Below are 12836 nucleotides of genomic sequence, written 5' to 3'. Positions count from 1 at the left end.
GTTTGCTGTGCTGTCAGGGGCTGGTGGGAACTGGAGTCCAGCAACAACCAGAGGGACACAGGATCTCTACCTATGCTTCAGCAGATGATATTGAAGATTATATAATATTGGTTTTGCCTTTGACTTTTAGAAAAGAAAGAAGTGTTCTATATCACATACACACTTTCCTGGGAGTGAGCCCAGTTTAACTCAGTGGGGAAGTTTAAGCCTAGGATTGCACTGTCAATCTGCCTGTGCTAAAAAAAAAACCCAACTCCCCCCCCCAAAAAAAACAACCACCACCAAATTTCAAACATGAATCATAGAATTGTAGAGTTGGAAGGGACCCTGAGGATCATCTAGTCCAACCCTCTGCAATGCAGGAATATGCAGCTGTCCCTTACGAGGATCAAACCTGCAACCGTGGCGTTATCAGCACCACGCTCTAACCAGCTGAGCTATTCAGGTGTTGTGAAAAATAAACTACAGGACATTTTTCTTCCTGTAGTGTGTGTGTGTGTGTGTGTGTGTGTGTGTGTGTGTAAACTGCTTTGTGAGTCCTCGTTTTTGAAAGAGAAAGAAAAAAGGAGAGAGAGAGAGAGAGAGAGAGAGAGAGAGAGAGAGAGAGAGAGAAAGGAAAGAAGGAAGGAAGGAAGGAAGGAAGGAAGGAAGGAAGGAAGGAAGGGAAAAATAGTTTTGGTGAATACATATTGGATGCTGATATAGAAGCATTGCAAGTATATCAGCTGGGAGCATGCATACCTGAACCAGCCTATGGCAAGCCGCCCTAAAAAGAGCATTGCATTTGATGTGGTGCATGAGCACATGAATTCTTGGGTCTGTGGTCGGGAGGCTTGCGTGAAATTCCTCCCTGGATTTTTGAGTTCCCAGTTTTGTTGCTCTGTTGCTTTGTGTTTTATAGATGCTAATTCCTTCTCTGGTGATTTGTTAATTATTCAATTAATTATTCAATATGATTTATGCTGTATTTGCGATGTTTTATTGCGTTCAATCACACTGTTGTTAGCTATTGTCTAGAAGCCACTTTGTGTTTCATTCGACTGAAAAGCAGCATAGAAATGAATCAAATCAGCTGCCTGCCATTCTTGCCACCCTCCTCCCCTCCCTATGGTGCAATCATGCAGGCAAAGGGGGCTGAGTGGGGCAGGGACCCATGAGCGGCAGTGGTCCAAGTACATACACCCCGCTCTGCTTTCCTGAACATAAGCAGTACAGCAGTACCTCTGGTTGCGGACACGATCTATTCCCGGGTGCCCTTCGCACCCTGAAAAGTACATAACCAGAGCAGCGCTTCTGCGCTTCTGCGCATGTGCGAAGTGCGATAGAGCGCTTCTGTGCATGCACGAACTGTGCAGAACACTTCTGTGCATGTGCGAAGCGCACACGGCAAAACCCAGAAGTAAACACTTCTGGGTTTGCCGTGTTCTTAACCCGAAAAAACAGGTTCACAACATGAAGTGTTCACAAGAAGAGGTATGACTGTATTCTTTGCACTTTATAATGTAAGCACTTCCTCAGACTTCAGAAACACTTTTCATTCCCACAGTTTCTGTTTATTTCAGTGGGCATTACAGCCAGAACTTTAGAGTCTGTTGGATTATATCCATTGTTATACAGACAGCAGGCTGTCCCTTGTGTGTTCATACTGAAATACCAGTAATAATATCAGGACAATTGTAACACGATCCACCTTTCAATGCCATTGGCTCCAGCAGACGTTTTGGGATGGCAGTTCACGCAGCGATTCCCGGACTGTCTGCGGGCTGGATCCAGAAGGCAATTGGGCCTGTTCTGGCCTGTGGGGCTTAGTTTGACGACCCATGCTCTAAGTCAGATGTTCTCAACCTGTGGGTCCCAAGATGTTGTTGGACTACAACTCCCATCATCCCTAGCTAGCAAGGTCAGAGCTCAGGGATGATGGGAGTTGTAGTCCAACAACATTTGGGGACCCACAGTTGAGAACCGCTTGTCTAAGTCATCTGCTTGGCCCCTGTGAGATCAGGATGCTGGACTAGACGGGCCATTGGCCGGACCCAGGAGGCCCTTCTTATGTTCTTATCACCAAATGTGCCAGTTAGTTTGTTTTGACCCACTTTTGTTGCACTTTGAGTGCAAGAGTTCCCCTCCAGATAGCAATAATTCAGTGAGGTTGGTAGAACATCACAATGCTAATGAGGTAGGATGGCCTGGGGACCACCCAGTATAGATCCTCCACTTTCACTGTTGTGGTGCTAAGGACAGGTTGCAGAATACACCTACGGGGGGGTTAGGAGCCCCCCCAAATTACTGCAGTGTTGATTTTCTTGTTGCTACTTTGATTTAATTGCTTCTGCGGCTTATGTCATTTCCCTTTTGAACATCACTTTATTTCGGTGTAGATAAAAGCTTTTTTATCCTATTCTTTTAAAAAAAAAAAAAGGGAAAGGGAAAAAGAAGTCTTCATCTGTCAATAAATTTTCCGCCAAACTGATTCCCTTATTGGAATACAGAAGCCCATTTGGATGACGCTAGTGTCAGCAGAATTTCAATTTTATATTGGGAGAGAGAAAGCAATGTACATCGGAAATGGTTGACTTGGGAATTATATATAGTCAGGCTGTCAGCCGATTAAAGATTATTTAGTTGATTCATCAACCGGCTTTCAATTAAATCAGTGCAGTTTAACTAAATTGCTGCATGACCAAAGCAGCAGTGTAGGTGCCTTTTTGAGAATATTGAAGGCAAATGAACTCTCTTTTTTAAAAAAAATAGAGAGGTTTCTGTTCCCCTTACAGAGCCACAGTTCCCAGAATTCCCTGGGAAGAAACAGCTATTCTATTCTGCAAGTTGTAGCTGTATGAGGGGAATGGGGTCTCCTAGCCACTCTCAGCACCCTGAACAAGCTACAGTTCCCAGGATTCTTTGGGGGGAAGCCAAGACTACTTAAAGTGAGACTGCTTTAAATGTATAGTACAGAATTCTAGCTTTGTTCTGTGGGCCCTCATCATGCATAAATAGAACATCCACTTAGTGCATGGTTGATGCATTCGGCTATATTGAACAATGCATGTGCAATGGATCTTTCATTTCCCTGCAGTCCTCCAATACCCTTTCCCCAAAAAAATGTTTTCCACAAGTTGGGGAGGGGGCAACCAAACATTGTAGGATTTGTCTTCCGGGGCTGCAGTGGAAAGTTGTCCTGTTTCAGTTACACCAAGCTTACACCATACGGAGGTGAGGAGCTGGGATCCTTTGACAAGGCTGAGGAGGGGCCATCTGTACCCAGGGCGAGTTTGGCCTCTGACATCGAGGAGGAATGGGACTCAAGTTTGAGGGAAACCCTTTAGCTCCAGGTGGAAACCCAGCCAATCCAGAGAAGCACCCAACTACAGGCAAGGACTCCTCATTAGGGCTGGGTGATATATTAATATATCATCCAAAACTGGTTTGAAATCCGTATTGCAATATCGGCTTCATAATTTTTGACTTGGCAATATATTGTGAATCATGATGCGTGTCTGCACTGGGTTATATATCGTCCGAAACTGGTTTAAAGTCCATATCATGATATCAGTTTCATAATGTTTGTCCTGGCAATACATATTGTAAATCATGTTGTGTGTGTGTGCTATGCAATAGCCATCATGCAGGAAAAACAATGCCCTTAGTCTTTATAGTTCCATCCTTATTTCAGACATTGTGATATATCAGTATACCATGATGGTGATATATCACGATGTTGAAAACAATATACCGCCCAGTCCTATTCCTCATCAGTAAAGGACTCTTTAGAAGTAAACTCCTCCTCTCAGAAGACAAGGGATAGGAGTCAGCTGAGGTTTTGTGGGGTTCGAGCAGCTCCAGCTGAGAAACCCCAGTCCTGGGCTGGACTTGCTTCTGGAACAACTTCTGGGCTTTGCCTGCTACTGGATCATCTGCCTGCGCCAAACCTGACTGCAGGCTGCTCAGATTTTGCCTCTCACTTGACCCTTTGTTGTGGAATGTGTTGGATTGGACTCTGACCTTGGACCTGCCCTTGAATGCTGCTTCGGTTGCTGCCCTGTTGCTTCTGGCAAGTCCACTACTGACTCAGGAGCTCAGGGAGAACAGGACAAAGGTCGCCGGTCTCTTTTTAAAAAGTTAAATATTTTATTCATTTTCCAGAAAAAGGATTTAAGCATGAACATAAACATTATCAAAACAATTGGTTTCCTGCCACTCCCATCCCTTCCCCCAGAACAGAAGACTAATGCATCAATTTTTCCCATAAACCTATATACATAGCTGGTGAGTGCCAGTCACAAAGGTGTTCATTGGAGTATTTTATAAAAGAATACCATAGTTCAACAAACTCGTCTGTATCATAGGCATCATTCAGGGCAGGTACTTAGTTTCTCAGATAAAGCAATTGCCTATACATTCTGTTTCCATTGTGTGATGTGTAGACAAGAAATGGTTGTACCAAGTCACATGTCCACCACATGTGGAAAGTTGTGCCAGTTACCTTGTCCCCTCTCCACCATGTGGAAGAGGATGGCTTTGTCCATATAGCTGAGTCTTACAGGTGTTAGATGCCATCTAGGTAAAAGGTAAAGGACCCCTGGGCGGTTAAGTCCAGTCAAAGGTGACTATGGGGTTGCGGCGCTCATCTCGCTTTCAGGATGAATGAGCCGGCATTTGTCCACAAACAGCTTTCCGGGTCATGTGGACAGCAGGACTAAACCGCTTCTGGCACAACGGGACACTGTGACGGAAGCCAGAGCGCACAGAAATGCCATTCACCTTCCCGCCACAGTGGTACCTATTTATCTACTTGCACTGGTATGCTTTCGAACTGCTAGGTTGGCAGAAGCTGGGACGGAGCAACGGGAGCTCACTCCATCCTGCGGATTCGAACCACCAACCTTCCAATCCGCAAGCCCAAGAGGCTCAGTGGTTTAGACCACATCGCCACCCACTTCCATCTATGTATTAACTTAAAAGAATTTTTTCTAATGCAGGTTGATGTTAATTTTTGGAGGTGGTTGTCCATAGGTTGTTCCAATCTAAAGGTCTCCAATCTTAGGTCAGTGGAGCCTTCCTTTCAGGTGCTAAGAAATGGTTGTTGTTGTTGATGTTGTTACAGCTCGTTTGTTGCTTGTTACACAAACAAAAGTCTCCTTTGCCTAATATCAGTGGATTCTCGACTCTCCCTGCAGCCCCTTCAACACAGTCTGCTGTGGCTGGTCTGCTTCGTCGCCTGCACCAACCCTCTTGATGGCAGGAGGAGGGAAGTGGAAAGCTCCATTGTGTGAGCTTGACTTCTACACCTTGTGTATGTCAAATCTAACCCATTGACTTGTCCTCCCTTCCTTATTACATTTGTCGGTGACATCCTGTTCTTAGAAATGGCTGGTGTGTAACCAGATATGTCACTGCCGGCACCAAAGAATTCAAGCACCCAGATTCCAGCGGCGCTAGAGAAAGGCGTTGGGTCATTTTGGCACTGTGTACCCATTGATGCATTAGCACAGCAAGCACCATTCATTTTCCCAAAGACGCACTAAGCCCCCGAAATGCATGCCAAGTGGTGTTAGTAAAGAATCTTGCAAGTGATTCTAATCTATGTGCAAAATTTATTAAGCTTGGTGCAAGGGACAATGGCGCGACAGCCTCAGAGGCATTCCTTTTGTCTACAGGCTGCCTCTTTCATTTAGGATAAATCAGGTTTACACTACCTTGGGGCAATCTCGATTCAGTCTCTGCACAGTCAGAGTCAACATCAGGGAAAGCAGGGAAATAGCTTGGAAGACGTTGGCAGCCTTCCTTTCAGGTGCTAAGAAATGGTTGTTGTTGTTGTTGTTGTTGTTACAGCTTGTTTGTTGCTTGTTACACAAACAAAATGTGCCCAAGCAATGTAAACCATGTTTAAGAGCACAAGTATAGGTAAAAAATACATTTAAAGAAAGAAAACACACGAAATTGCTTTGGCGTCACAACTACTAGCAAACAATAAAATTGCAATCCAACAATGGGCAGGCCAGAAAGTGAGTTTTTCATCTGGCATGGAAAAGGTGTCAGTGGAAGCTCCAGGCAGGCCTCACTGGGGAGGGCATTCCACAAATGGGGAGCCACAACTGAAAAGGCCCTGTCTCCTGTCATCCTCCTCTGAGCCTCTTTCACAGGAGAGATTCTGTTTCATACGCAAAAGCAGGACCAACTCTAGAAAATGTAAGAGAGCGATATGTAAGGGCGGAATTGTAGAATGTATATATAATTCTGTTTTCTATTATATACATGGTCAGGGATGGTGAAAGGTCACAAGTTAGCTGGGGCTATCTTAGCGCATTAACTTCCATGTGACTCCTCTGAATTTATGTATATTGTATTCTTAAATACAATATACATAAAAATGCAAAACTAAGACGCAGGTGGCAGTGGGTTGCGGGGTTGTCAAGATTAGTAATAGCCATCTATATTGTTGCTTGGAGCTGTAGGGAGTTAATAGAAAAGTAACATTTCCAAGAGTATATTATTCCAGCAGTGCTGTAATGACCACTCCCTATGTCCGAGAGGCAGCAGCAATGAACAATTAATGTTTTCGGTAGATAGCTCTGCTCTCATGATAGAAGAGTTTGGATTTGATATCCCGCTTTATCACTACCCGAAGGAGTCTCAAAGTGGCTAACATTCTCCTTTCCCTTCCTCCCCCACAACAAACACTTGGTGAGGTGAGTGGGGCTGAGAGACTTCAGAGAAGTGTGACTAGCCCAAGGTCACCCAGCAGCTGCATGTGGAGGAGCGGAGACGCGAACCCGGTTCCCCAGATTACAAATCTACCGCTCTTAACCACTACACCACACTGGCTCTTTGTTGGGTATACTTGGATGCGGGTGGCGATGTGGTCTAAACCACTGAGTCACTTGGGTTTGCCAATCAGAAGGTCAGCAGTTTGAATCTCTGCGATGGGGTAATCTCCCATTGCTTTGTCCCAGCTCTTGCCAACCTAGCAGTTTGAAAGCACGCCACTGCAAGTAGATAAATAGGTACCACTGTGGCGGGAAGGTGAATGGCATTTCTGTGTGCTCTGGTTTCCATCACAGAGTTCTGTTGCGCCAGAAACGGTTTAGTCATGCTGGCCACATGACCTGGAAAGCTGTCTGTGGACAAACGCCAGCACCCTCTGCCTAAAAGTGAGATGAGCGCCACAACCCCATAGTCGCCTTTGACTGGACTTAATGGTCCTTTACCTTTACCTACAGTTGGAGATATCACCACAGGCCCTATGGAACCCCTTGAGATCCTTCCCAGCACCTTCTCCCTGCTGGGCTTTTGCTCTACTAGAACTCTGCATCTCTCCCCAGTTCTTTCTTATCTGGCCCCACTCCAGAAAGGAGAAATGGTCTAGCTGCAGACTTGTCTCTCAGAAATTCTCCATCAGCAAGCCCCACAGCTGCCCTAGGTGGCTCCTGGTGTCCCGCTGCAGTCTGTATGCAAGTGGAGCCCACAACAGCCCCTCCTGTTGGTTTGGGCCCACGGACCCAAAAAAGTTAGCCACCGCTGGGGTGGCCATTTCTCCAGCCACGTTGGCAATACTTCAGCTTCGTAGAGACTCCATGTGGAAGGGGCCTGAACATGACATAGAGCATCTTCTGGGCACCCACAGGCAGTGGGGTGGCGCTTCAGGGCACACTAATGCTAGGAGTGGGATGAGCCTGCACTGACCCACACACCCCTCTTTGAATGCACATAAGATTTTGATTTTAAGCAAATGATAATAATAATAATAGTAATTCTGGATCGATCCTGCCCCCAAATGCACCTGAGATGAAGGAACTACAGGTTCTTACAATGCATCCTTCTCTTGAGCTTGTTAATATGCAGGAGAGCACGGCACATGCCAAGTGACTATAAATTCGGAGATGGAGAGAACATTGGTGGAGCTCAGATGTAAAACGGAACTGTCATGTTTTACAGCGGAAGCAGTGCAGCAGCCAAAGTTGAAAGAGAAGCACGATGACTTTCGGAAATGTTGTAATTGGGATTCACAAGGGTCTAATAAAGCAACCATCTTTTCTGCTGCTCTCCTTAGATGTTGTTCGACAGAGTGTTTGTGTGTTGAGAAGGGACGATTTGTGGGGGGGGGGACTTTCCCATACACATGCGTTGCTTGGAACCTGGAATTTTCTCATAATTAGGGCTTGTTTGCACAGTTGTAGATGTGAGAATGTTGTACAATGCAGTCACATGGCGCATATGACGTAACTTAAGTTGCAGCTCCATCAGCAGTATGAGGGCTGTTGTAAGATTACTGAAATAATGTGTTCAAAGCCACTCTGAATTAGGAATGAATGGGACCGTCTACTTCCAGCCCCATTTTCCATGTGTTGATTCTTAAGTCTGTTCCACATTGTTTTCCACTTTGAGCAGGGACCCTGTTTCATGTGTTTGAGTCTTCTAGGTTGTCTTTCTGTTTTGATGTTTTAATTTTTAATTTTTAGACTGAGCACCACTTAGAGATTTTTAAAATATTAACTGGTTTTTATGCAATGCTTTTAAATAAATAAAAATTAATTTGCAGCTTTTTAATATAAATTGCACAGAAATTTAGATGTAAGTAGTATCTCATCTCAAAATACATAGCAATTCCATTTTAGCTTAATATATGCATTTCTATATGTATTTTAGCCCAAGATCCATATTTTGTAGCAGCTTTTGAGCTGAGAATTTTACAGGAAGACTGCAACTTATGTACATTAACTTGTGCACATTAAAATTTTTGCTCGTGGCAAAAAATATACATTAAAATTAAAAAGGGAGTGGGAAGGAGGCATGGTTCCGGGGAAAATGACTTCAGCAATCCCACTTGCCATTGAACCCAGTAGGTTGTAACTACAGTCGTACCTCGGCTCCCAAATGCCTTCAGAGTCAAATGTTCCTGCTCCCAAATCATCAAAAATCGGAAGTGAGTGTTTCAGTTTTCAAACGTTCTTTTGGAAGCCAAACTTCCGATGAGGCTTCTGCAGCTTCCGATTGGCTGCAGGACCTTCCTGCAGCCAATCAGAAGCCACGCTTTGGTTTCTGAATGTTTCGGAAATTGAACGGACTTCTAGAACGGATTCCGTTCGACTTCCGAGGTACAACTGTATATGCTATTTTGGCTCTAGGCACGATCCCCAGAATGTAACCCTGGTGCAAGTTGCAAGCTTACTGTATTGCAGATTTTGAGGAAATGCAAATGTTGAAGGAGAATCCCTCAGATTAGGCCCCATCTGCACTCTACATTTAAAGCAGTATCTTGCCACTTTAAACAGCCATAGCTTCTCCCAAAGAACCCTGGGAGTTGTAGTTTCTAAAAGGTGCTGAGAACCCTATTAGGAGACCCCTATTCCCCTCACAGAGCTACAATTCCCAGAGTTCCATAGAAAGAGAGATTGGTTGTTAAATCGCTCCAAGAACTGTAGCTCTGTGAGTGGGATAGGGGTCTCCTAATAGGGTTCTCAGCACCTTTTAGAAACTACAGCTCCCAGGATTCTTTGCGAGAAGCCATGTCCATAATGCTTTCAATGTAAAGACCAGATGGGCCTTTAACCTGGGATCCTGGCTAAGGTAAGTTTGCACCAGCAGTCACAGGAATCATGTACTGTTATGTACTGAAGTTCTCACCCTGCGCCAGCAGGGGGATACTGTAGATAGTTTTCACTCAGGTCCACATATGCAAATAAGGAATTGAAAGTGACGTTCAGTGATTGGATAGTTACAGAAAGTTGTTACTGTTGCTTTGTAGTTGAGCTCTATATAAGCAGGTTGGCTGAACCCTTCAGTTCAGTTCTGTTCTGGGCCTGTGAATAAACAAGAGCTGTTGAAGAATCGCTGTGTCATCTGATATGTTCACCCACAACTTAACATGTACCTCAGGCATCCCTACTTAAAAGGCTCCAAGGGTGTCTCATCAGGGAACCCACCACAGAGACTTACTAACCTTTTTCTTTTTGCTTAGCCTCAAGTGTGCAATCTTCTCCTGTCTTCCTTTTTACAGGCAAACGAGAGAGCAAGAAACTCCCCCAGACTTTTTCTATTTCTCGGACTACGAGCGGCACAATGCGGAAATTGCAGCATTTCACCTGGACAGGTAAGGAGCACGGAGCAATAAAAACAAAAAAATGACTGGGAATCACCTACTGAGTTTTAGGTTTGTATGTTGCATGGATATATATATATATATTTTTAAAAAAACACCTTGTGAAGTCTAACTCGGTGAACTGTGTTCCTGCTCAGTCCACTGTCTGAGGTGTTAACAGCTATTGCAGGGATAGGAAACTCTGGCCCTCCAGATGTTTGGGACTACAATTCCCATCATCCCTGATCACTAGTCCTGTTAGCTAGGGATGATGGGAATTGTAGTCCCAAACATCTGAAGGGCGGGAGTTTGCCTATGACTGAGCTGTTGGATAACTTCAAGCCCCCGTCTGCTCTCTTTCCTTTTCTTTGAGAGCCAGTGTGGTGTAGTGGTTAGAGTGCTGGATTAGGACTTGGGTGACGAGGGTTCGAATCCCCACTGGGCCATGAAGCTCGGGGGGGGGGCAGTGCCATATTTACATATAAGCTCAACAAGCTATAGCTTAGGGCCCCACTCTCTTGGGGGCCCCCAAAAAATTAAAGGGAAAAAACCTGGATGTACATTTCCAAAATATAAGATAAAAAACAAATAAAATAAAACCTACATACAGCAACAGTGTTTTGTGTTGTGTAGGCTCCTGTTTGTTATGTGCAAATTGCTTTAGATACCTATTAGGTCCATAAATTACCATGTAGCAACACGAAAAATAGCGACAATTTGTTGTTGACAAAAGGACAGCCAGACGTATAAAGGGCCCCATTACCTTCAGTAGCTTAGGGCCTCATCAAACCTAAATCCGGCCCTGGGTGGGGGGCAGTCAGTGCCTCTCAGCTTAACCTCCCTCACAGGGTTGCTGTGGGGATTACCTGAGGAGGGGAGGAACCATGTACACCACCTTGAGCTCCATGGAGAAAAGGAGTGGGGTATAAATTAAATTAATAAACAAGACTTGGGCCAGGCAGGCTTTCAAACAGATGACACATTCAGACAGAGTACTGTCCATTGTAAAGTAGGGCACCCAACTGCTCCTTGCTGAGGTCTATAAACAACACAAGCAAAAAGGCTGCATTTGAATTCAGTAGTATGTAAAATGCTTGAGGGCAGTGAGTTTGTTTGGTTCACACATTCATACAAACCTATCTATTTTACAATTTCCTAAGCAATCCGCGAACCAGAGCATAGCAATCCTTCAAAACACTTCTCTGAATGTTGGCGTTCTGTGTTCCAAACGAGCAAACAAAATGTGTTTAAAAAGCACATATATTTGGGAGGGGGGGAATGTGCCCAAAAGTGTGTGTATTTGGGATAGTGATACAGTGGTACCTTGGTTCTCAAACTTAATCCATTCCAGAAGTCCGTTCCAAAACCAAAGCGTTCCAAAACCAAGGTGCTCTTTCCCATAGAAAGTAATGTAAAATGGATTAATTCGTTCCAGACTTTTAAAAACAACCCCTAAAACAGTGATTTAACATGAATTTTACTATCTAACGAGACCATTGATCCATAAAATGAAAGCAATAAACAATGTACTGTAGTCACACAATCAATCGATCAATCAATCAGTAGCTGAACTGGGTTCTATACAGTCACAAAAACAAAAACGCAAAATAAATAGCAAAAACAGACTGACCTCAGCTTGACACTCAAAACGGAAGCGTGACACTCAAAATGGAGTATATTTGGCTTCTGGAAAAAGTTCACAAACCAGAACACTTACTTCCTGGTTTGCAGTGTTTGGGTTCCAAGTTGTTTGAGTACCAAGGTGTTTGAGAACCAAGGTACCACTGTATACCAAAAATGCACTACATATGGGAAAATGGCTTGCAAAAGTGCATCTATTAAAAGAACTGCCTGCCCAAACACCTAGAACTTTTCTGCAGACTGGTACAGAAGTGGGTCAAAAAGATTTCAAAACAGGAAAAATGAGAAACTGAAATGGCCAGGATTGTCATTTCAATGCCATACTCTCTCTCTCTTTTTTCCTCCCCACCGCTCAGAATCCTGGATTTCCGGCGTGTCCCACCAGTCGCAGGCAGATTAGTTAACATGACAAGAGAAATAAGGGACGTTACACGTGACAAGAAACTATGGAGGACGTTTTTCATCTCACCAGGTATGTACTTCCGTTCTGAAATGTAATTCTCTTTCTTATTAAAAAATCTTTATGACAATATATTCCAGAGGGCTTTGCAGCAATACAGCAAGTAAAATTACAAACTGGATAAGGCAACCAACCATCTAGCAGCACAGTTAAAAACTACACTATTTAAAATGAGCTTTTTTTGCCTGACATAGAAAATAAAGCAAGGTTGGCACCAATCGAGCCTCTCGGGGGAGGTCATATTTTTCTTACTGCCATAGAAACAGGTCTTATTTTAACATGGTGCAGGTCAGGTTGATGGTTCCCACCGAGTCCTGCATCTTTTAGAAGAGGGAAACCAAATCTTCGGCCTTCTAGATACAGTGGACTACAATGTAAATACATTGCAAATACATCTTTCTGCCCAGAGTTGGTTAATCTCCCCTAAGGTCTGCTTATATTTAAAGCACATGGCTTGCCCCAAAGAATCCTGGGAACCACCATTTGTTAAGGGTGCCAAGCTTTGCGGGAGGTAAACTACAGTTCCCAAGATTCTTTGCGGGAAAGCCATGTTTTGTAAATGTATGGTGTGGATGTTATATTCAAACTATGGTGGCTCATTCCCCCAGGAAGCAGTGATGGCCACCAACTCGGATGGCTTTAAAAGAGAATTGGATA

General features: G+C 44.1%; 1 protein-coding gene across 2 annotated transcripts in view; it reads left to right on the top strand.

Moving 5' to 3' along the window:
- The window catches only part of FAM20C (FAM20C golgi associated secretory pathway kinase), a 98277-nt gene that overhangs the window by 69711 nt on the left and 15730 nt on the right, over positions 1–12836 (top strand). For both annotated transcript variants that reach the window (XR_008327471.1, XM_053364453.1), the window contains exons 4-5: positions 9998–10090; positions 12076–12191. Coding sequence is in view for 1 of the 2 variants with exons in the window: in XM_053364453.1 (XP_053220428.1) it covers positions 9998–10090; positions 12076–12191 (209 nt within the window). In the remaining variant the exon portion in view is untranslated. The remainder of the gene's footprint in view (positions 1–9997; positions 10091–12075; positions 12192–12836) is intronic.

This window comes from Podarcis raffonei, chromosome 14 (genome assembly GCF_027172205.1).
Source record: "Podarcis raffonei isolate rPodRaf1 chromosome 14, rPodRaf1.pri, whole genome shotgun sequence".
Lineage (NCBI taxonomy): Eukaryota > Metazoa > Chordata > Lepidosauria > Squamata > Lacertidae > Podarcis > Podarcis raffonei.
Note: the sequence above shows the minus strand (reverse complement) of the source record. Positions and strands in the feature narration are given on the sequence as shown.